The sequence below is a fragment of the Hemiscyllium ocellatum genome, chromosome 3 (genome assembly GCF_020745735.1).
Source record: "Hemiscyllium ocellatum isolate sHemOce1 chromosome 3, sHemOce1.pat.X.cur, whole genome shotgun sequence".
Taxonomy (NCBI): Eukaryota; Metazoa; Chordata; class Chondrichthyes; order Orectolobiformes; family Hemiscylliidae; genus Hemiscyllium; species Hemiscyllium ocellatum.
The window spans coordinates 53,243,630-53,269,370 of record NC_083403.1 but is presented as its reverse complement, the minus strand read 5'-3'; the positions used below and the strand labels follow the sequence as shown (position 1 = coordinate 53,269,370).

General features: G+C 41.1%; 1 protein-coding gene across 1 annotated transcript in view; it reads left to right on the top strand.

The window, feature by feature from the left end:
- The window catches only part of tfap2d (transcription factor AP-2 delta (activating enhancer binding protein 2 delta)), a 116,567-nt gene extending 91,190 nt beyond the window's left edge, over positions 1–25,377 (top strand). Inside the window, exons 7-8 of the mRNA XM_060820707.1 lie at positions 22,515–22,628; positions 25,158–25,377. Of these exons, the coding sequence (XP_060676690.1) occupies positions 22,515–22,628; positions 25,158–25,377 (334 nt within the window). The remainder of the gene's footprint in view (positions 1–22,514; positions 22,629–25,157) is intronic.
- Positions 25,378–25,741: the final 364 nt, after the last annotated feature.

Genomic DNA, 25,741 nt, shown 5'->3' with positions numbered 1-25,741 from the left:
CTTGCCTACTATTTTAGGGCTTAAGTAGATCATATAATAGCTGAAAAATGGTGCTACCCAACACACTATAGTCCACTTATACTTTCCAGTTGGGGCATTAAATAGCAAGCAGAAGTGGCTAACCCCCAGCCTTTTGTAATCTTGTGATTGTTCTGTAAGAAGGCAGTGAGATCTGCAGATTCTGGAGATCAGAGTTGAGAGCATGTTGCTGGAAAAGCACGGCAGGTCAGGCAGCATCCAAGGAGCAGGAGAATCGACTTTTCTGGCCCTCTTTTTTTGGTTGGGATTGGAGTGGAGGGAGTGGAGGGCTACAGGTTATGAGGGCGAGAGGTTGGAGTGGGTGAGGCAGTTGGACAGGTTTTGTTTTCTGTTCTGAAAGGTCAACAAACCCAACTCAGATCTGACATAGAATCTATAACCATCTTAATGACATTTTGACTTAATACCACACTAGATGGTACACTTGTCTCTCAGTGTAACCTTTAGCAGTTATTTCAGAAGACATTTAATGATTTATTAACCCCTCAAATTTCATTTTATTGTCTTAATTTGGAGAACTAATAGCAAGTATAGTCGCAGCCTATCCAACTGTAATGAAATCAGTTTCAGTTTTATACTCCTAAACCATGAATTCTGATGCACTATGGATTTCTTCCATATTTAGAAAGGCAACATTGGAATCAGACTCCAACAAGCTAAACAATATTAAGATTCTTCTGAGCTAAGCCACCTACTGTGAATATCTTTAAATAGATTTGGTAGCTCCAGAAATATCAGTTAAATGTTTGTGTGTGTGTGTGCGTGTTAGTAAAATAGCAAGGAGCCACATCAGGATGGATCCGCATTGCTGCTCTGAAGCTGCCAGCAGTGGGCAGGAGGCAGGGCTATGAGACAGATTGCAGCCAATTGACAGAATTAAAGGCCCTTTTAATGAACACTTACAGTGCTCCCAGTTATTTTGCTGTTGGCATAGTGATGATGCTTTCAGCTTCATGGAGATCTTGGAATCCAGGCTCTATGATTCAAAGAGGGGCCCACAAGCAGCAAAGGCTACCCGGGTGGTCCCAACCATTACCCCAAATTTTCATGCAAATAAGTACCTAAGGCTAGAATCGAACCCAGGCCCCCGGCACTGTGAGGTAGCAGTGCTAACCACTGAGCCACTGTGTCACATTTTCACATAAATAGGTACCTGAGGCTAGAAATGAACTCAGTCCCCCGGCACTATCCCCTTCATTTCTGATGAAGGGCTTCTGCCCAAAACGTCGATCTTCCTGCTCCTTGGATGCTGCCTGAGCTGCTGTGCTTTTCCAGCACCTCTCTAATTTTGACTCTGATCTCCAGCATCTGCAGTCCTCACTTTCGCCAACCATTACCCTGCCCAGCACTGAAAAGCCAGGATTTATGGATATTTAGAAAGGCAAAAAATGATTAAGGATAGGCAGCGTGGTTTTGTTCAAGGAAAATCATGTCTCACGAGCTTGTTTGAGTTTTTTGAGGAAGTTACCAAAAAGATTGATGAGGGCAGAGCAGCAGATGTTGTTCACTTGGACTTTAGTAAAGCATTCTACACGATTCTGCGTGGTAGACCAGATCACATGGGATTCAAGGTGAGATTGCTAATTGAATGCATAATTGGCTTAATGGCATGCAACAAAGAGTATTAATGGAGGGTTACATTTTGGACTGGTGGCCTGTCACCAGTCGTGCTCCACAGGAATCAGTTCTGGCTCCTCTTTTGTTTGTCATTTAAATAAATGATTTGGATGAGTAAAAAAGGCATGTTAGTAAGTTTGTGAACAACACTAAAATTGGCGGCATAGTAGACAGTGAAGAGGGTTTTCTAAGATAACAAAGGGATCTTGACTAAATGGGTCAATGGGCTGAAAAATGGCAGATGGTGTTCAATCTGGATAAATGTGAGGTATTGCATTTTGGTATAACAAATATGAGTAGAGCTTACACAATAAATGGTCAGGCTTTGTGTAATTTAACAGAACAGAAGGACCTGGGGGTTCAGATGTGTAATTCTTTGAAGTTTGCATCACATATAAAGAGGTTGGTTAAAAAGGTGTTTGGCATGCTTACCTTCATTCTCAATCCTTTAAGGTTAGGAGTTGGGAAGTCATGTTGAGGTTGTACAGAACAAGTGTGAGGCCACTTTTAGAATACTGTTTCCACTTCTGGTCACCCAGTTGTAGAAAGGATATTATTAAGTTGGAGAGGGTTAGGAAGAGGTTTACCAGGATATTGCCAGGTATGGAAGGTTTGAGTTATAAAGAGAGGCTGGATAGGCTTTTTACACTGGGGCATAGGAGGTTGAGAGGCGACCTTATAGAAGTTTATAAAGCAATGAGGGGTATAGATAGAGTTAATGGTAGCTGCCTTTTCCCTTGGATGGGGAATTTCAGGACAAGGGGTTAAATTTTTAAGGTGAAAGGAGAGAGATTTACAAAAGACATGAGAAGTAATTTTTTTTTACACAGAGGTGGTTCGTGTGTGGGATGAACTTCCTGAGAAAGTGGTGGATGTGGGTACAACTACAAAGTTTAGAAGACATTTGGATAAGTACATAAATAGGAAAGATTTGGAGGGATATAAACCAGGATCCTGCAGATGACATTAGTTTAGTTTAGGGTTATGTTAGCATAAACTGCTTGGACCGAAGGGTCTGTTTTCGTGCTGCGTGAATCACTAACTCTGTCTTGCTGTTGTGATTCCCAAACTTTTCTATCTTTGTTTACCATGCAAGAGAGCCAGCCATTTGATATCTCGTCTAATCAGGCATAGTAAAATATCAACTCAGCATAGAATCTCAAGAGTGTGGAAACAGGCCATTCAGCCCACTGAGTTCACACTAACCCTCTGAATAGCATCCCACCAATCCCATAATCCTGCATTTCCCATAGCTGATCCACTTAGCCTGCACATCCCTTGACACTATGAGCAATTTAACATATCCAACCTGCACATCTTTGAACTGTGGGAAGAAACCTACACAGACACAGGGAAAACATATAAACTTCACACAGTCACTCGAGGATGGCATTGAATCCAAGACCCTGGTGCTGTGAGGCAGCAATGTTAACACTCAGCCATGTGCTTCCCCATGCTCTAGAAAGTCTGAAACCCATTGCCTGTAACAGTGGTAGAGGTAGAACATGTCAGAAGTATTTAGATGTGTTCTTACGAAGACAGGGCTATGGGGCAAGTGCTGGAAAATGGGATAGTCGGTGGTTGTTTTTGACCAGTATGGATTTGATGGCCCAGGGGATCTTTATCTGAGCAGTGAACTCAATGAGTTGACAAATCGAATGGTAACAGTAAGAAGCATTTATAAGAGTAAAAGTGGTTCCTGTAATTTTATGTCTTGTGGCTCAAAGAGGGACATATAAGGGGGAATATCATAAAATAACATACAGGCATACATCTCATGTCAGTGAAGCTCCTTTACTACACTTAATCAGTTCGCTGAATTTCTAACCGAAGAGTGGCCAGGGAGTTGGAGTGTGAACTATTGTGAATTTGGATGGCAGCAAGAGTTGATGTGCCTGTTGCTAATGCCCAATCATTAGTATCTGACTAACAAAGGGGTTGGTGCTGCCTTTTTCTCTTCAACACAAAAATAAGAATTGTACAACACGGATTAGTCAAATAATCATGTGCTGAGGAAGGGTCACTCGACCAAAAACGTTAACTCTGATATCTCTGCACAAATGCTTCCAGACTGGCTGAGCTTTTCCAGCAATTTATATTTTTGTCAAATAATTATGTTAACTTTTTTTTATGTGAAGACCAGACTATATGTAGATGGAGTTAACAATGAGGCCAAGTATGTGGAGCTACTCTTGATTGCTACTGTTTGTAGACTGACTACAAGTCATGGAACCATTACATCATGTACTGTATCAAGGTAGTAATGATTGACAATGTTTAAAGATACAGAATGGATGATACAGAAATTGGTAGGGTGCTAAGCAATGAGAAAAGCAGTTGTGAACAGCAGGAGGATATCAGCAGGTTATGAGCTGGGCAGAGCAATGTCAAATGGAATTCAAAGTGGAAAAGTGTAAGGCAATGCACTTGGATAGAGCTGATAAGGTAAAGAATTACATCATAAATAGTAGGACTCAGGAAAATGTTGAAGATAAGAAGGACCTTCATGTGCATTTCCATAGATTCCTGAGGTGTATTTCATCCCATCTTATCAAAATATGCTAAACAAGCTAATTGTCAGGAAAAGCACAGCAGGTCAGGCAGCATCCAGGGAGCAGGAGAATCGACGTTTCAGGCATGAGCTCGACGTTTCAGGCTGAAGAAGGGCAATTGTGCTCTGAGGGAACTTTGCCCTCTTCCATCACCTTTTACTTCCTGCCTCTCTGCCAATTTTCGATCAAATATGGGAGTTGCCTTGGATATCATGGGCTTTTACTTTCTGAACCAGTCTGCCACACGAGATATTATCAAAACATTGCTGAAGTTCTATGTAGATCACATCAAATGCATTAGCTTCATCAATAACTTCTGGTTACCTCCTCAAAAGGTTTGATCAAATTTGGCAATCACGGGCATGCCTTAACGAATCCATGTTAATTATCCCTGACTATCCTGTGTCTCTCCAAGTCTATACGTATTGTGTCCTCAGAATTTTTTCCAAAAGACAGGCTAAAGTGACTGTAATTTCCTTATCTATCCCTCTCTCCTTTTTTAAATAATGGGATAACATTAGCAGTCCTCCAGTCCTCTGACATCCCATCTCTGCCAGAGAAGATTTGAAAATCCTAATATCACCACCTTTGTCTCCTTCAGCTGTCTGAGATGTGTTACATCTGGGCCTGCTGATTTAACTATATTTCAGCTTGCTATGTCTGCCAGTAGTTCTCTGTCTGTGTAAATTTATTCTAATATTTAACAGTTTGCCACTGTGAAGCCCATACCAGCACCATCCTTTTCCATTGTGAAGACCAATGTAAAGTGTTAAAGACTGTGACCACATCTTCCAGATCCACACACACATTACCTTATGGTGCCTGATGGGCCCGAACCTTTCCCTAACTAGTTTTACATACCAAAACAAAATGGGTTTTGTGTTTATTCTACTTGCCAATGCTTTCTCATGTACTCTGTGAGCTTTCTAAAATGTTTATATTTCTCTTCTGTGTACACCTGATGAGATGGCAGAGATTGTCAGCAGCTTAAGATGCACCCCCTAAATATCACAACAGTTTGTGGTAGGCAACAAACCCACCCTTAAACCAATTGAGGCACTCTTTCCATCACAGCTGGCATCTCACCATCTAGGGAGGCGACCTAGAAAAGCCTGGCAGTCTTCTTTTGCACTTGGTTGAGATTCCACCTTCTTAGCACCCACAAAGCACCCCCCTACTGGCCTGGGCCAACCCCACTGGATAAGCCTCCCCTACTGCTGCAATTAATTGCCTTTCCCCCTCGTTGGGACCTGTCTGATATGCCCTGAGAGCCTTACCTCCATGTAATTTGGGCCGAACCCAACGTTTCTGTTATAGGGCTTGCTGCAATCCTTCACCTGGCCGTTACACCTACAGGGGCTGCTGGGACTGAAGAACTGACAGACTTCCCATTGGCCAATAGCTGTTGCAACTGGAACATCCTACCACAGCAAACAAACCTAAACATTGTGAAAATTTTCAGAGCTCCCAGGGATGGCATGGCTTCTGCATCTGTGTAAAATCCTGAACAATGTTACTCTCATGATTTGTTGAAGGATTAGACAAACCTGTTTTACTCCCTAAAAGGATTATCACTACAGCTGTTCTGAGCTGCCTCATGCCTCAGAATATAACTAACCTCATGTTTGAAATCAGACAGATCCATTTTAATTTACAAATCACACAACACCAGGTTATAGTCCAACAGGTGGTTATGGAGTACACAATTGTAAGACACAGAATTTATAGCAAAAGTTTATAGTGTGATGTAACTGAAATTATACATTGAAAAATATCTTGAGTTTGTGAAGTCTCTCATCTGTTAGAATGACCATGATAGTTTCACTTCTTTCATATGTAAATCACAAAACCTTTTTAAAAATTGCATTCTCAGGGTAACTGTAACAATTGATGTCAGTACAGATAAGATGTTGAGATGTTGAAGGTGTTAGGCCCCCTGTGTTCCCTGTCTGTGCCATAATGTTTAGATTGATTCTAATCTAAAAAGTGAGTTAACAGAGTCTTACGTGGATTCATGCTGTTTTTGAGCAAAGTACAATGTAACTCTGCAAGTACAAATTCACCCCACAAACGTATATGTGTGTGTGTGTGTGTGTGTCCGGGGGGGGGGGGGTGCGGGGGGGTGGAGGTGGTGAGGGGGTGGTTTGTGACTGTCTGTGAGAGAGAGTGTATATGTGTGTGTGTGAGGGTAAAGTAGTCTAAGTCTGTGAGAGGATGCATGTCTATTGGAGTGTATGTGAGTGTCTGTGTGCGTTTCTGTGTATAGGAGTGCCTCTGTGTGCGTGTTTGTGTGTGTGCGCAGTGCAATGGTGGTCACCTGCAATGTGACATGAACCCAAGGTCCCAGTTGAAGCCCTCCCTATGGGTACTGAATTTAGCTATCAGCCTCTGCTCAGCCACTTTTCGCTGCTGCCTGTCCCGGAGACCGCCTTGGAAGATGGTTACCCGAAGGTCCGACATTCGACCTCAGACCTTTGGGTGACCATCCTCCAAGGTGGACTTTGGGACAGGCAGCAGCCAAAAGTGGCCGAGCAGAGGCTGATAGCTAAATTCAGTACCCATAGGGAGGGCTTCAACTGGGACCTTGGGTTCATGTCACATTGCAGGTGACCACCATTGCACTACACACACACACACACACACACACACACACACTCTCACTCACTCTCACTCTCTCTCTCTCTCACACACACACATAGGCATTCACAAACCCCCATCCCAGACACACACACACATGCAAAAAGCCACATGTAACATACACATATACGCTTGTGGGGTGAATTTGTACTTGCAGAGTTACATTGTACTTTGCTCAAAAACTGCATGAATCCACGTAAGACTCTGTTAATTCACTTTTTAGATTAGAATCAGTCTAAACATTATGGCACAGACAGGGAACACAGGGGGCCTAACACCTTCAACATCTCAACATCTTATCTGTACTGACACCAATTGCCGCAGTTAACCTGAGAATGTAATTTTTTTAAAAAAGTTTTGTGATTTACATATGAAAGAAGTGAAACTATCATGGTCATTCTAACAGATGAGAGATTTAACAAACAATCAAGATATTTTTCAATGTTTAATTTCAGTTACGTCACACTGTAAGCCTTTGCTATAAATTCTGTGCCTTACAATTGTGCAATCCACAAGCACCTGATGAAGGAACAGCACTCCAAAAGCTAGTGCTTCCAATTAAACCTGTTGGACTATAACTTGGTGTTGTGTGATTTGTAACTTTGTATACCCCAGTCCAACACCGACATCTCAAAATCATGACATTTTAATTTATTTTACTTCCCCCCCTCCCCAGTGGTTACTGTGCTAACATTGTTAATCTCTACAGGAAAAAAATGGAACAAATGCCTTTTGTTTCGCAAAATAAGAATCAATAAAATGGTGGGAATGCCGCCTTGAAATATGATTACTTCAATTTCATGTAAGATGATAGAGTTGAACATCAGCCTACATACCAGGTAGCAGACTGGTAATGGAATACTGCTGTCAAGCTAAATAGACATCTTGCCTAGCAGACAAATGAGCAGTAGTGTGATATGAATTACAGTGAGGGTGTGATGTTAGGTAAGTAGGCCATTTATCTCAACAACTGGGAGACCGTATTAAACAACATGTTTAGTTGACCATACACAGTTGGTAGAGTGATGCTTGTGCCTGTGCTTGCAAGCCTGTAGAAGGTATATCCACCATTCGATGTGATTCTACACTTAGAAATGATTTATTAAACAACCTGAACTATGTTAGGAGTTACACCACAAACCAATTTAAGGTCGTCAGCTGGACCCATGGTGTGATGCATTTGTGCATGCTACCTACTACATACATTAATACTCAGAACCCTGGTTTCTGTAGGCAGAGGAAATTGTCTTTATTCACCTGTTTGACATAGGTGCCGTTGGCTGGCCAGCAATTATTGCCCATCCCTGGTTGCTTTGAGAAGGTGGCACTGAGGTGCAGTCCTTGTGCTGTTGGTAGGCTGCTAGGATGGGAAATTCTAGAATTTTGACCCTGCAACAGTGAAGGAATGGTGATATACTTCCAACTCAAGTGGTGAGTGTCTTGGAAGGGAACTTGCAGGTGATGGTGTTCCAATGCATCTGCTATCCCTGTCCTCCTAAGTGGAAATGGTCTTAGGTTAGAAAAGTGCTGTCTGAGGATCTTTCGCAAATTTCTGCAGTACATCTTTTAGATGGTACACGCTGCTACGACTAAGCATTTTTGGTAGTGACAGAATGTTTGTGAATGTGGTGCCAAACAAGTGGACTGCTTTATCCTGGACAATGTCAAGTTTCTTGAGTGTTATTGGAGCTGCATTATCCAGGCAACTAACCAGTAATCCCATCAGACTCCTGACTTGTGCCTTGTAGATGGTGGATGAGGTCAGGGGAGTCAGCATGTGTATTACCCTTTGCAGTATTTTTAGCCTCTGAGTTGCTCTTGTACCTACACTGTTTATGTGGTGAGTTTAGTTGACTTTCAGGATGTTGGGGATGGTGGGGCATTCAGTAATGGTAATGCCATTGAATGTCAAGAAGTGGTGGTTAGGTTGTCTCTTGTTGGAGATGGTCATTGCCTGCTATCTGTATGGGGTGAATGTTACCTGCCACTTGTTAGCCCAAACCTGGATATTATCCAGGTCTTGATACATATGAACACGGACTGATTCAGTATCTGAGGAGTGAGTGGCACTGAACACTGCAATTATTGGTGAGCATCCCCCAATTCTGACCTTATGATGGCAGAAAGGTCTTTAATGGAACAGCTGAAGATGGTGAGGCCTAGGACACTACCTTAAGGAGGTCTTGCAGACATGTCCTGAAGCTGAGGGGACTGATCCCTAGCAGGTTTGACTCAAACATTTTATGCACGCATTGCAGCTTTTTCAAGAAATGAGGTCATGGAGATGGACTTTTTTTTGCATCCTCATGACAACATCCCAACCAATCAGAATTTACCTGCTAATGACCATTAACTGTTCTTGCTGTATCCCCATGCCAACTACAGCCCAACCAAGCGGCACACTCCTTCCACGTCTGTTTCTCGTGTTCTGGTTCTGATGACTGCAAGTCAAAATGTTGCAATGTCTAGTTTCATTTGAGCAATGCTTATGTTCAGTAATGTCAGGAATGAATAACAATGGCTTCAGAAGCAGAGGAATCTGAACCCTTTTATCAATTTCTTTGAGGAATTACATGGCGTGTGAAAAACCCTGCAACGCAATATGTCTTTATTACCAAAAGTCATTTGAAAACAGGTTTCTGTTGAAAGGAAATTGTTTCCACTCAAATGTGGAGAAAATCCAGGATAAATATTGTGAAGGGATAATAGATTGATAGATGGGGAAGAAAAGAGTCAGCAAGTCTAGATGATTTATTTTGGGATGAGCTGAAATTTTGGCTAAAATGCTTTAGGGTGCCACTATTGACACTCATATAATCAGGGATTTGGGTTCAGGGATTAAATAGGTAAAAACAATGACTGCAGTTGCTAGAAACCAGAGTCTAGATTAGAGTGGTGCTGGAAAAGCACAGCAGTTCAGGCAGCATCCGAGGAACAGGAAAATCAACCTTTTTGGGCAAAACCCTTCATCCTGATGAAGGGCTTTTGCCGGAAACATCGATTTTCCTGCTCCTCGGATACTGCCTGAACTGCTGTGCTTTTCCAGCACCACTCTAATCTAGACTTCAGGGATTAAATGTGAATTAGAGCAACACGCAACTGATACCAGAAGGGGAGGGAGAGTAGAAAAGAGACAAAATCAGAAACTGTAAAATACTGGTGTGTTTTGCAACAAGCTGATTGTGACAGTCTTCTGGACCTTTCAAACACTGAAGGGGCAAATACAAGAAGCAAGAGTTTGCAAGTTCCAGTTACATTTCATTTGCAAATATTTCTTCATCCATTTATAATACATGCAGAGCAAATGTGCCAAGACAACAAATGTCAGTGAAAGGCAGATTGCACCATGCCATTGGTGCTAGTGAAACAAACATTATTATCCCAGAGATGCAGAAGTTTTTTTTAGATTAGCTACAGTGTGGAAACAGGCTCTTCGACCCAACAAGTCCACACTGACCCTCCAAACAGAAACCCACCCCCCTATATTTACCCCAGACTAATCCACCTAATCATTACGGGCAATTTAGCATGGCCAATTCACCTAACCTGCACATCTTTGGACTGTGGATGGAAACCGGAGCACCTGGAGGAAAACCACGCAGAACAGGGAGAATGTGCAAACTACACACAGACAGTTGCCCGAGGCAGGAATTGAACCCAGATCCCTGGTGTTGTGAGGCAGCAGTGCTAACCACTGAGTCACCATGCCGCCTGTTAACAGCAATAACTTAAAAAGAGATGAATGTTGGCCAAAAATGCCCCAATACATGTGGAGCTTCCAATGGTGCTGTGAGAAGAGGAGAAAGCACAGAGGAGCGTTAGAATGTATCATAAGTAAGAATGATGAAGGAGTGTAATGAATGAAATGGAAAATGGAATGGTAGATGTGAATCCAGGTTAGGAAGAGGGTCAGAGTGTAACAACTTTTCTCGTTTCAATGTAATGTGTTGGCCACTTCGCTGATATCTTCAGCAAGTTGGTGCACCTGGCCACGATGGAGTCAACAGTAGTATTCCTGAGAATGCAGTACCACAGCATTGAATGGACCGGGTCCTGCGCACTCCAGTATATTCAGGTCACAGTGTTGTCCACACAACTGGAGCAGGGTGTGAGGTACTGTGAAAAATGCTGAGCAGTCAGGATGGCGAAAGCAGTCATGCAACGAAAAGGATGAGCAAGCTCTCCTACAAGATGACACAGCTCAGAGTAAGAGAATGGGATTACATATGCAATGGAGTGTCAACCATGCCATGAGCAATATGGCTTTGTGGCTGCTGTGCCGTGACATTGCCCAGTGAGGAGCAATGCCAAATTTGCCAATGCTCATGTGGGTAGAGTGGCCTTTTAAAGATGGTGTACAGTGAAGAGATGCTGGTCTTTTGGCAAATATGTGATGAGTGGTGAGTTGCTCTGGGAACAGTACATGGTAAGATGGAGCTGAAATTGGCTGTGAGGGATTCCATAGAATTGGAGTAGGTGCCTATGTTAAGATACAATGAGAAATCTTGCCAGGTCTCTTTGTCACAATCCCTCAAAAACTCAATGCAACTCGCACTTAGCCAAAAGGGTAGGATTCAGCTTTCAGTGTCTCTTTTTCCACCATTGAATATTTCTATTGAAACAGCTTCAATTTTCTGGAGAAATAACTGACAAGAAGCCATTTCATCATGTTGTAGTCAAATAGTATACACCTTGATACCCCTGACATCAACTTCCCATTTGAACAGCTTTTTTTTGTAAGTCAGTGCTACGAACATCAATGGAATTGTCAGCACAAACTTCAAACTGTCAAAGGCATGCTGACACTCTTCTGTACATTAAAACATTCAAATTCATTGTATTTCTTCAACAAATTTATCAGAGGATCTATCACAGATATGGAATAAACCTCCAATAAAATCCATTCATGACAATATATCACAGAGTTTCGTATATTATCTTAGGTACTGGAAAATACAAAATAGACATTATTCTAACTTCACTAGATGGTGCCTGATCTTTTTTGGACTGATGATTTGACCATTCAATGGCAGAATACCTGGGTAGAACATTTTCAGTACCAAATTGTCCCATTGTCCCAAACTCTGCCACAATAAGTTTCAAATGTCTTTGACATTGTTTCTCAAATGTTTTTTTCTTCTGTCAAAATGGAAGCAGGAAATTGCCATTTGCCTTTGTCATTCAGATGTATCAGTCATAAGAAGTGACCTGGAATAACTCCATTATCAGGCTCAGGTTGCATAATTTTATCTGATGCCACATGAATAGAAACTTAAACAGAAATACTTGGCAGGTCAGGTAACATTTGTGGAGAGCAAAACAGAGTGAACATTTCAGATCTGTGATCTTTGATCAGTGTTGGGAAATGACATCTTACCAGCACATGTCATTCAAGAGAACAGACATTCAAATGTGCCGGATGTCAGCACCAGAAAGCTTGTCCCTTCTTTGTTTTACACTGAGAATTTTCTGGAATCCACATTACCATAGCAGTTTCTCATCAATGCTAAGGCTTCTCAAGAGTCTCAATGCCACCAGTAAAGTTGATGGCTTTGTTTTAAATAGAGGATATGTAAATTTAAAATGTCATATTGATCTTTGAAATTGGAAGAGAATGCTTGAACTTGATGTCCTTGAAAGATGTTTCCCATTCCCTTGAAAAATACTTTGACCATATCTTATTTTAGTTATCACAACCAAAGCTAAAAATACCATTAAGTAGAGTAATGTTTTAATTGGGCCCCGGTAGGAAGGATAGGCCTTCCTGTGATGGTCAGCAACCGCCGCCCCCCCCCCACCATTTCCTTCCATTCTTCTCCAGGAACCCCTTCATCTTCAGAGACATGTAAACTGGTACTGCCAGAACTTAAGACCATAAGACATAGGAGTGGAAGTAAGGCCATTCGCCCATCAAGTCCACTCCACCATTCAATCATGGCTGATGGGCATTTCAACTCCAATTACCCACATTCTCCCCGTAGCCCTTAATTTCTTGTGACATCAAGCATTTATCAATCTCTGCCTTGAAGACATTTAGCGTCCTGGCCTCCACTGCACTCTGCGGCAATGAATTCCACAGGCCCACCACGCTCTGGTTGAAGAAATGTCTCTGCATTTCTGTTCTGAATTTACCCCCTCTAGTTCTAAGGCTGTGTCCACGGGTCCTAGTCTCCTCACCTAAAGGAAACAATTTCCTAGCGTCCACCCTTTCCAAGCCATGTATTATCTTGTAAGTTTCTATTAGATCTCCCCTTAATCTTCTAAAAACCAATGAATACAATCCCAGGATTCTCAACCTTTCAACTTCAATTCCATCCAGGTGTCATGTTCATATAGAGATGACACTCATAACTTCAATGTGTCTGGGTCACTTGGGATGAACATCAGATCTGTCTCATACTCATCTCCACCTCTTGCCCTCTTCTGAATCCTGGTTCCAACAGAAAACTTCCCCTTAAGATTCTGCAGAGTACCAGGGGGATTCAGTACTGAAGGAATTTCTGAAATAATTCCTGAAGCACAAAGCTGTATGTTTTCCAGGGTAAAATGAATTTAGCATTTTTAGTATCATAAGTTGTATTGACTTGGAGAAATATCTTTTTGAGATTAAACAGTTTCTGAATATCAATAAATAACATTTGTTGAAGGTGAAATCAGAATATAAACTTTAAAACTACATTTACAGTTTCAGTTCACTTTGGCTCCTTGGAGGATTGCTTTGACTGCAGCATATGTAATTTTCCAATAAAATAAATGTAAATACAGTTTCTTGAGTATAGGTTTTTGTAGGCTTAGTCTAAAAAAAATCAATCCACAGTTTCAAGACACAGCATGTACCTGTGTATGTGATACAGTGCTGAGACTAAGTATTTTTTATTGACTTTTTTTCTTAAAAGTTAGATTAATTGCTATCAGTCTGGTGTGATTGGCAGTTTATATGTCAGTGCAAGAGTCAATATAATTAAGAATAAGTTATATTCAGTAACTGTCAGAAAACATTGCATGAGTAGGCCTCAGGAAGAGTAGTCTAAGAGTGGAGGTCATACATATCACAAAACAGTTGAAATCATGTGAAGCAAAGAGTGCTATTTAAAGTCTGTTTTTCTTTTGCTTTTTCTTCAAAAGTATTTTTCCCCGAGGAGATTTCCAAAAACAACTTTGAAAGTTTCTTTCCACCTATTTATAGAACTCATTCAATTTCAGCTCATCCCTTTGAGCCATGCCTTTTGTAATAAAGTAGAAAATTCACCAGAGCTACAAACATTATGCTTACTTGTGGTAGGCTACAAACAGAATAAATGTGGTTTACTTTAGTGCCACTCATTTATTCAACTTTCATTTGTTTTAAATACTTTTGAAACAGTTAAGGGAAAGCTCAAACATCAAATCAAACTTTTTTTTAACTTTCCTGTCAATTTTTCCCTCCTTTCATGATTGTTCTGAATTATATGGGGGCACAGTTTTACAGGTACCAGTTGCCTTTCTGTACCTTGACCAATTCAATTCCTTCCTGAGATTGCTTTTACCATTGGAATCATGGCAACAAAGTCCAGTTTGATCACCATTCTACAGGCGGGCATTTTCGAACCTATCACTGAACAGCAAAGTGGCTGATCACTCCTATTCATAGTCCTAGATACCTGAGGCCAGCTGTAGAAACTGTCACTCTCCAAGTTGAGACCAGATTATGATTAAATTAGATTAGATTACATACAGTGTGGAAACAGGCCCTTCGGCCCAACAAGTCCACACCGACCAGCCAAAGCGCAACCCACCCATACACTTACCCCTTCACCTAACACTACGGGCAATTTAGCATGGCCAATTCACCTGACCTGCACATCTTTATGACTTTGGGAGGAAACTGGAGCACCCGGAGGAAACCCACACATAGATGGGGAGAATGTGCAAACTCCACACAGTCAGTCGCCTGAGTCGGGAATTGAACCCGGGTCTCTGGCGCTGTGAGGCAGCAGTGCTAACCACTGTGCCACCGTGCCACCCACATTATATAGCACGGGCCAGAATTCAAAATATATAAGTTAATTTTGATTTTGGATGATAGTGCAAAACAAATGATAATGATGCAGCATGAGAGAAATGATGTACACCGGAAATGATGTTGCCACTTTTACCACCGGCCAAAGTTAAAACTGTGTGTGGAGTCCAATACCATACTGGAAGAACCCTGTATCAAGTGAAACACTGGATAACATAATCAATAAACTTTTAACACATCAAACACATTTTCATGATAGTGCTTTGCTTTCATTTTTTTAAAAATAGAATGACCTGCACAGTTAAACTTCAAAATGATTATTTTCTCACATGTAAGAAAGGCAACTATTGCCTTGCTGAACTGGTTTCCTCAATATAACTCCTACTTGACACATTTCCTCTGCTTCCCATCTATCTTGAAGATTCTGCAAATGATTTAGATCTGATAAATGCTATAATGGAAGTTGGCTTACAGAGGGGCAAGGATGGCAGTTCAACATCCCTGAATGTAGAGTTTTCAGGCAGGTTGGAGATGGGAATTTTTTAAAAAATGAAGGTGTTAGGTGGTTTAAGAATCAGTCGTAGCTGTGAAGAAGGATAACATTACTAAATGAAGTATCAAATGAGGCCATTTGAGTTTAGTTTAGAAGCAGAAGAGGGGCATTCACACTTACAGGTGTGTACTATAGATCGTAAAATTCTAGGAGAGAGTTAGCGGAGCAAATATGTAGGCCAAATTATGAGTGCCAAAAATGGGCAATAAGACTTATGAGACTTCAATTACTCAATTATCTACTCAGATACAATAGTGTGAGAGGCACAGACAGCACAAAATTCTTGACTTCAAAAGCACAATATTAGCCAACACCTAACAAACCTAATGAGAAACCGTACAATTCTATATTCAGTCTTAACTTAATTGATTTTATTTCAAGAAATAACAAGAAGGATAGCTGTCGGTAGTGCGGTGTGTGTTCTCTACATGGATTTTATTGAGGGGTTTGACAAGGTCCCACATTGCAGATCATTGATGATAATTAAAGCCCATGGAATGTAGGTGAAGATGTTAAGTTGGACCCAAAACTGGCCTGTACAAACGGAAACAAAGAGTAATGGCCAACCAATGTTTTGCAAAAGGTAAGTGAATTCTAGGGTTCTGTTTTGGATCCTTGCAGTTTCTGGTATAACTTAATGATTTAGACTCAAATGTAAGACACATGTTTGGGAAATTTGTAGATGATACAAAAGTTGACCAGCTAATTCACAGTGAAGAGAATGATTGTCGATTGCAGCAAGTTATTAATGGCTTGATTGAGTGAGTGGAAAAATGATAGATGGAATTTGGTCAGGAGAAGTGTGAGGTTATGGATTCAGGGAGAGCAAACAGAGTGGTAGTCAAAGTGAGAGACTTTGGAGTGCATATCTTCATGTCCCGAAAGGTTGCGAGACAAGGAAACAAAGTAGTGGAGAAGGAATATGGGATATATTATTCCTTATTTGGGTGAGAAGCTGCAGCATTGTGTACAGTTCTGGTCATTAATTTCAGGAAAGGCATAATTGTTCCAGGAAGAGTGTAAAGGAAATTTACAAGACTTTTGCCAGGATTTGATATTTGAAGGTACAAGGGGTGTTTGGATCAGCTAGGGTTACTTTTCTTAGAACAGAGGAGACTAAAGGGTGATTTGACTAAAGTGTATAATATACTGAAAGCTTGGTTAGAGTGGATATACAAGACCTATTCCTCTAGCCATGATTTGGAGGTGCCAGTGTTGAACTGGGGTGTACAAAGTTAAAAATCACAAAACACCAGGTTATATTCCAACAGGTTTATTTGGAAACACTAGCTTTCGGAGCACTGCTCCATCATCAGGTGACCCCCTAGCAGTGATGTCAATTACCAAGGGGCGCAGGTGATTAGTAGAAGGATTAGAGTGGATATAGGAAATCCTTTTTCATTCAGAGGATGTGGATGCCTGAAATTCACTGCTCAATTTGTGGTTGCTGCAGAAACCCCCAGTTCATTTAACAGGAACTCAGACCTGGACATGAAAACGTTGTAACCTGCAGAACTACAGAGCAGGTAATGCCAAATGCAATTAAACCAGGCAACTAGTTTATTCAGCTACCGCAGACACAATAAATTAAATTGTCTCTTGATACGTTGAGACTTTTCTATGATTCTAACTCATGCTGAAATTCATGGAGCCAAATGTGAAGAATTGTTTTTGTATCTAGATCATTAGATTAGATTAGATTACTTGCAGTGTGGAAACAGGCCCTTCGGCCCAACAAGTCCACTCCAACCCACCGAAGCACACCAACCCAGACCCATTCCCCTACATTTACCCCTGCATCTAATACTACGGGCAATTTAGCATGACCAATTCACCTAATCTGCACATTTTTTTTGGACAGTGGGAGGAAACCAGAGCAGCCAGAGGAAACCCACACAGGCACAGGGAGAATGTGCAAACTTCACCCAGTCAGTCGCCTGAAGTGGGAATTGAACCCGGGTCTCTGGTGCTGTGAGGCAGCAGTCAGCAATGTTCAATTGGGAGCACTCTTATATATGAGTGAGAAGATTGTGGGTACAAACTCTAATCCAGGATTTGAGTGCAATACTGGTATATAAATGCAGTACTGTAAGGGTGCTGCATTACTGGAGTGGCATTTTTCTCATAAAATAGTAAATCAAGGGCCAGACTGCTCTCTCAGCTGGATGTAAATGTTTCCCATGACTTGGAGGTGCTGTTATACTATTAGAAAGAACAGCAGGTGAGTTATCTTCAGTACCCTGTCCAAGAATTATCTGTTCAATCATCATCACAAAAAGATTATCTGATCACTATCAGATTGTGGGAACTTGCTGTAGGCATGTTATCTATTATGCTACTCACATTTCATGTTATAGTTTGTAAAGCACTTTGAAACATCTGAAGGTTAAGAGAGCTACCATATAAATGTAAATCTTCCTTTTGTACTATGGACTAACCACTCAAGGCCCAATGGACATGCTGTTTGAATGGGACTAAACAAAGTCTAACAGGACACTTGCACAAAAAGATGGGAGCCTCACTAAGTTCCATATTATTTAAGTAACATATTATTTCTAAGACCGAGATAAATTTTTCAAGCAAAATTGGATGAAAGATAGGCACACTGCTACTGCACGGACAAATAACAGTCAAAAGTGACAATCTCTAATAAGAAAATCTAACAAACACAGAGAATTCTGGAGAAACGCACCAGGTTCTGCAAAGAAGGAAACAGAGTTAACATTTTGAGTCTGCCATGAATCAATTTTCCAGCATTCACAGTATTTGCATTAAAAAGAAAATCAAACAAGCTTCACTTGATATTTAACGATGTTACTTTCGCACTATGCCCCACCATTAAACCCCTGGGCATTCCGGGGTTACCATTGACCAGAAACTTACCCAGACCATCCATGTACTTACTGCAGCTACAAGAGCTGGAAAGAGCTTAGATTATCTGCAGAAGGTAACTAACTCACTTCATCAATAAAGCCTGTCTGCACGGCAAAGGGCAGGAGTGTGGTGAAATGCTCCCTATGTGCTGGATGAGTGCAGTTCCAATAGCACTCAAGATGCTCAAACGCATCCAGATCAAAGCAACCTGCTTGCCTGCACCATGTGAATACAGTGACTCAATCAGGTAGCTGCTGTGATAGTAGCCATACTGAACAAATAATGAGGTGTACATCAGCAGCATTTTACCTGCAGATTGGAGAGGACCACAGCATTTGGGAAATTCAGCAGCCTCAGCGACATTGGCTGGTGTCAGACCATGAGGGAATCACATGCTAGAGTCTACAACAACCTCTCTGGAGAATCCCCTGCCCTCGAGTGCCTCCTGGACTCCTGCACCCTGTCCGCTTCGCCCCTCCCCCAATCTGTCACTTCTCACCCTTCACAAACTTTCCTGTCAGTCCAAACCCCTCCATTTTGAGGCAGTGGTTCCCGAGCAATCTGATTAGCCATTAGTTGCCTAAAGTGGGACTTCCTCTCGAGAAAGGGTGGAAATCTCAGCTCAGTGCAATTACCATTTCCAACAGCGACGTTTTCATTTCATTTCAATAAGCTTCAATTAACCTTTTTTTCGCATTACAATGCTTCACCGGGGACTGTCTAACCTGATTATGTTTATTTACTTATAAGATTGGAGGGGAGGAGTCGGGGAGGTCTTGGTGCTGTGTTGTTGTCGCTGAGCTAGTATTCCAGATGCCCAATGCAATGGTCTGGGGACCTCAGTTCAAAAGCCTACATATAATGTTATTTCAAATAATAAAATCTCGAGCAATTACCATTGCTCCCTCTGTTAAATTAGTAGAGGGCAGATGTGGGGTGACTTGCATCCTCACACATTAGCAGGAGTGATGCCAAACTGATTCGCAATCAGTAAGGATAGGTGACAACATCTCCTTCACAATAATCCTCAACATTGGTGACCCGCAAGGCTGTGTACTCTGCCCTTTAGGAGACTCCTTATAAAATCTCGACTGTTTGACCAAATTCAGCTCCAACTCCATTTTCAAATTTGCTGATGATACCACTATAGTTGGTCAGATCTCAAACAATGGAGGAGAAAGTGACGACTGCAGATGCTGGCGATCAGAGTCGAAAAGTGTGGCAATGAAAAAGCACAGGCATTCAGGCAGCATCCGTGGAGCAGGAGAGTTGACGTTTCGGGCATAAGCCCTTCATTAGAAGGGGCCTGCTTTGATGAAGGGCTTATGCCTGAACCGTCAACTCTCCTACTCCTCGGATGCTGCCTGACCGGCTATGTTTTTCCAACGCCACAGATTTCAAACAGTGATGAGACAAAATACAGAAAAGAAATAGACAGCCAAGTGTCATGGTATTAAAGACAACAATCTCTGCCTCAATCTAAGTGAAACAAAGGAACTGGTCATCAACTTCAGGAAGTGCAGTGGAGAACACACCCCTGTCTGTAATAACGCTACTGAGGTGGAGGTGGTCAAGAGCTTCAAGTTTCTAGGAGTAAATATCACCAACAATCTATCCTGGTCCATCCATGTTGATGTTCCAGTCAAGAAAGCACACCAAATCCTCCACATCTTCAGAAAGCTAAGGAAATTTGACATGTCCACAATGACTCTTCTCAACTTTTATTCATGCACCATAGAAAGCATCCTATCTAGATGCATCACAGCTTGGTGTGGTAACTACACTACCCAAGACCACAACAAATTAAAGACAGCTGTGATTGCAGCCCAGTTCATCATGAAATCTAGCCTTCTTTCCATTGACTCCATCTGCTCCTCCAGGTGCCTCGGGAAAGCAGCCGACATAATGAAGGACTCCTCCCATACAATTATACTCTCTTCTACCTTCTTCCATCTTGTAGAAGGTACAAAGGTTTGAAAACCTGTACCAATACATTCAAGAACAGTCCCTTCCCTGCTGTTTTCAGACTAATGAATTGACCTCTCACTTTTAGCATTGATCTTTCTCTGCACCTTCTCTGTCGATGTTACACTATATTCTGCACTCTGTTCTATTATCTTGATGTACTTATGTAAGGTATGATTTGACCAGAATAGCACACAAAACAATACTTTTCACCGTATCTTGGTGCTTATGACAATAATAAATCAAATCAAATCATGATAATTAAACAAGGACAAAGCAATTTAAAAATTGGTTCAAAAGCAGAATAAATTAAGAAAAAAATGGCTTGAGCATCTTATATTACTATAGAAGGGTTAAAATCATGGCAATTTTTTTCAGTTATCATTAACTCAGCTGCTATAAAGTCCCCCTCCCTAATTGCCTTTAGGAAGTTTTTAGTGAACAGCCATCTTGAAATGCTACAGTCCTTCAGATTGGGGCACACCCAGGGTTCCTGTTAAGAAGAGAGTTCCAGTATTTTGAGCCAGTGTTAGTGAAATGACTGCAAACTAGTTCCATGTCAGGATGGTATGTAGCTCAGGTGTAAACCTAAGACAGTGTTGTTTCCATATAGCTGATGCAGGTTTAGAAGGTGATTTTTGAGGATATTGATTGATTTGATGCATTTCATTTTGTAGAAGGTATGCACTGCTGTTGCCATGCATTAGGGATGGCTCAGGTGCCAATCAATTGGACTTTCTTTGATGCGGTTGAATTTTGAGGGTGTTGTTGAAGCATGCACCCATCCCTGTATCCATCATATTCCTGACATGTCTTACTCAAATTCCTGGAACTTCCTTTCTAACGGGAACCATGCCTACACCTGAAGGACTGCAGCAGTTCAAGGTGACAACTCACCAAGAACTTCCGAAAGGCAATGGGGAGGCAGGAGGTCAGTTAGGCAATGTAGAATTATATTCACTGATCTGCTGTTAGAGCCATAGTCTTTCAATGACTCTCCCACTTCAGTTTCTGGTCAATGGTGACACAGGATGTTGACAGTAGGAGATTCAACAATGGTAATGCCGTTCAACATCAAAAAAATCTTCAAGATATGAATAGGAATAGAGAGAGTAGGTAAAGATAAATTATTTCCATTGGTTAGTGATTCCAGAAATAGGGGTCATAGAATGAGAATTCAGGTGAGATGTTAGGAAGCACTACACACAAAAGATGATCGATCTTTGGGACTCTCTTCCACATATAGTAGGGGTTTCTGGCTCAGTAATTAATTTTAGGTCTGAGATAGATACATTTTTGTTAAGCAAAGGTATTAAGAGATATGGGCCATAGGCAGGTATATGGAATTAGGCAATAGATCAGCCATGATCTCTTGAATGGTGGAAAGGATCATGTGTCTGAATACCCAACTCCTCTTCCTATGTTTCTATGAGAGATGGTTGTGTATTCGCTTGTTGAAGATGGTCGTTGTACTTCAGCTCTGGCAATTGAGTCGCACAAATGTTACTTGACACTTATTAGTCCAAGTCTGAGTATTATTCGGGTGTTGCAGCATATGAACACAGATTACTTCACTATCCAAAAGATGGTGAACAATGCTGAACATTGTGCAGTGGTCATCAAGCAGCTCCACTTCCAGTGGAGGGAAGGCAATAGATGAAGCAGCTGCAGATGGTCGGTCTGAGATCACAACCATGAGCAGCTCCTGCAGTGATGTCCGAAGACTAAGACGATTGACCCCCAACTACTGCAGCCATCTTGCTTTGTGCAGGGCGTAACTCCAACCAGTGGAGAGTTTCTTCCCAATTCAATTTGATGCCACACTGGGCAAAATGCTGCTTTGATGTCAGGGGCCAACACTGTCACCTCATTCCTGGAGTTCTTTCTTTGCCTATGTTTGGAATAAGGCTGTAATGAAGTAACAAGCTGAGTGGCCCTAGCAGACTTCAAACTGATGATTAATGAGCAGGTTGTTGCTGAGCATTTGATAGCACTATTGAATACCATATATAATTGTATAACCCTTTCTATATTTAAGCATAGAGACAGTATGTTGTCATTAAGAGATTGTTGTCTTATTATGGGAGAAGCTCCAAGGCATCATTTGATTTCCACAATATCTTGTTTGGGTAACTCGGTTTGATGTGCCTTCCTGAGAATTTCAATTTTATGTGTACTTCACCAATTTCAATATTCTCGAAAGCTACCAATTAACAATAGGAGCATAAACCACATTAAACTAAACACATTACTAATTTATGTTCTTTTTATGTTGCAGGCAAATCTGTAAGGAATTTCAAGACCTATTAAGCCAGGAAAGATCACCCCTTGGATCGTCAAGACCCACCCCGATTCTAGACCTTGATATTCAGAGACATTTAACACATTTTAGGTATTTCTTTCTCTTATCATGTTTACGACCAAACTGACAACTAAAATTCTTACTCACCTGGCATTGTACCAGCAACAGTTATTTTTCTTTTGGTATAAACATATTTTAATACATTTTATATCATCTGCTTCTGTAAGTTCAAAGAAACCCAAGGACAGGAATTGACGACTTCACCCTTTAAGTCTGTTTCTCAATTTATTGTGATCATGGCTTATCTGTGACCTAACACCATATATATTGTATCCATTATGGTGGACTTAGCATGAAGCTGCTGGAAAATGGATAACATACCCTCAGGTGGACCAAGAAGACCTAAAGATTGGTGTTCCAGAAGAGTCAAGACTAGTAACGAAAACATGGTGCCCAATTTGCCTGAGCAAAGTGTCTTCATGTTACTTTGAAAACTTTGTTCAAAACAACTAATCTGCCACAACGTGCATAACTTTAAGCTGTATCCTGAAGACTGCTGTCTGTTAATGTGTCACTTCTCAGTGTCAGCTTTTCTCTTTCCCCTTTTATCTTTCCCCTTAATAACTTCAGAGCACCTAGACACAGCAGAAGGACCCAATTTGTAGAAGGACTGTCCACCATCATCTATTTTATTCCACACAAGCACTAGTGCACTCATTGGTAATCTATGTGGATGAGAGAATTATTCAGATGAAAGTCCATATGATGACCAAACCAGCTCAAGTGAGCAACAGCGGATACTCAAAGCAGGGACAGCCCAGGAAAAGAGGACACAGATTCTAATTTTAGGGCCCAGCCATGAAAAGGAAACTAATTGCTTTGCTTAAGTCATTGGACCAGGTAATGGTAGGCCTAGGAGGAGGTTCAGGAAAGTTGAAAGTTCAGAGGAATTGTTTCTATCCTAAGAGATAGCATATCTCCGAGACATTGAGACCAGGCCTCCCCAAAGAGAGTCAATATCACTGGTTTTTCAAACTTCCTGGAAGCTCAAACCAGTGAAATATTGTCTTTCAAAGGTCAGTGTTATTGTAAAATCATCTCTCACAGATCAATAAAAGTGATGAAGCCCAGTCCCAAGGGATTTGCAGTGACCTCTGACAAAATATGTATCTGGGAGAAAGTGAGGACTGCAGATGCTGGAGATCAGAGCTGAAAATGTGTTGCTGGAAAAGCGCAGCAGGTCAGGCAGCATCCAAGGAGCAGAAGAACCGACGTTTCGGGCATAAGCCTGAAGAAGGGCTTATGCCCAAAACGTCGATTCTCCTGCTCCTTGGATGCTGCCTGACCTGCTGCGCTTTTCCAGCAGCACATTTTTCAGAATATGTATCTGTCTGCTAAGTGTCTATCTCCTCAAACCAAAACCAATCACCGTGCCAACAAGCCAGCTAGGTCAGACTGCATTGGTAGGTGCCAAGGTATAACAATTTGAAGCTGGGGGTTCAGAACCTCAACTACCCAGAAGTCAGCAGCCATGAGCATTCCCTCACGATCAACAACAATCATCCAACATAGCTGAGGTCACAAGTGAACCTTGTAGGAATACTGGAATTAGTAGATCTTCTTCCCAAGAAAGGGAAAATATGTTGACACTTGGATAATAAATTAATATATGGCAATTGTTGTGCTGGGGTTTAAACTTATCAATGTATTAACATTCGGCACTTTAATCAGTTTAGTAGCAGCTTCTGAATTTGCATCATTGTTATGAAAGCTGGCTGAATAATTTAAACATTCTTTAAAATGGAATCAAGAAAATAGTAGAGGGTCTAAATGTTAATGCAGAGGTACTTTGGTAACTTTTCAGGACAAGAGAAAGAGCACATTACTGAAATATCTGAGCAACTAATATCTCTCTTTCTGCAAGATGTCTCTTCTCCTGCTTACTTGTTTACCCTTTGAAGAACTTTGTTTCTATGTGATATGTCTCATTCTTCTAAACTTCAGAGAATGCAGATCCAGTCTCTTTAATTTCTCCTCAAAGGACACTCTGTACATCCCAGTAATTTGATGCAGTGGACTAATAATGATGTGTCATTGTATTAAAGTGGCAGCTTCCTAAGGCTCCAATGATGTATGTACTGATGGAACTGCACATCTTCTTCTATCTCTGGGTCAAGTCAAGATGATTTGGCACCAGTGTCATGAATACATGTTCTAGCTATTTATTCAATTATAATGTTAGTTACAGTGAATACACTTTCTGATCAAGGACCTCCTCTTTTTAATTACCTTGGGAACTTTCCTTACTACAATAGATTATCTGATCACTATCACATTTGCTGTTTATTAGAGTGAGATGTGCACAAATGAACTATTGTGTTTCTTGCTTTATAATAGATACTACATTGCAAAAGTACTTTGTCGGTGGTAAAGTGCTTTAAGACATTTCGTGATTGTGAAAAGCGTTGTATAAATGCAAGTCTCTCCATATTTTCAGTTTTTCTTCTGAAGTGATTTATGATGATGCATTTTTAATATTTCCATGTTAATAATAAATTTACTCTACACCAGTACACTCAATATAAATATTAATCTTCCTTGTTTTTAAATCTGATGCAGCCTGATCACACATGGATTTGGTACTCCTGCCATCTGCGCTGCCCTCAGCAGCTTCCAAACTGTCCTCAGTGAAATGCTCAACTACCTGGATAAGCACACAGTTACTAAAAATGGAAGCTCACCAGAGAATGGCCAGGGTAATGGCAATGCTGAAAAAGCCTCACTGCGGAAAAGCTTGGAGTCATCTCAAAAAGATGGCAAAATTGAGAAGGCAGAATGAACTCAGCAAATGAACTTTTAAGTCACCAGAGCTTTCTTGCTGCTGAAGTCCACTTTTAAACAGGTTTTATTTTCCCTCTTGTAGGAACACTGGAAAGAGGGCAACAAAAGCTCTAACTTGGAGTCACTACTTTTACAATGCTGGAACATTTAGTACACATTTGTGCTGTTTATATAGTGTTTATAGTGATACACTTAACAACTTAATCATTGGATTTTAAAGTGCAGTATTCCCTTTCAAATAACAGTCTTCATGATGTATCATGAAACCTGCTCATTATCCATCTCTTCTAATTTGTTTGCATGCCTCCCGTAAACATGATGGCTCCAATCCCTCCAAAGCATCCAAAAATCTTCTGTTCTAC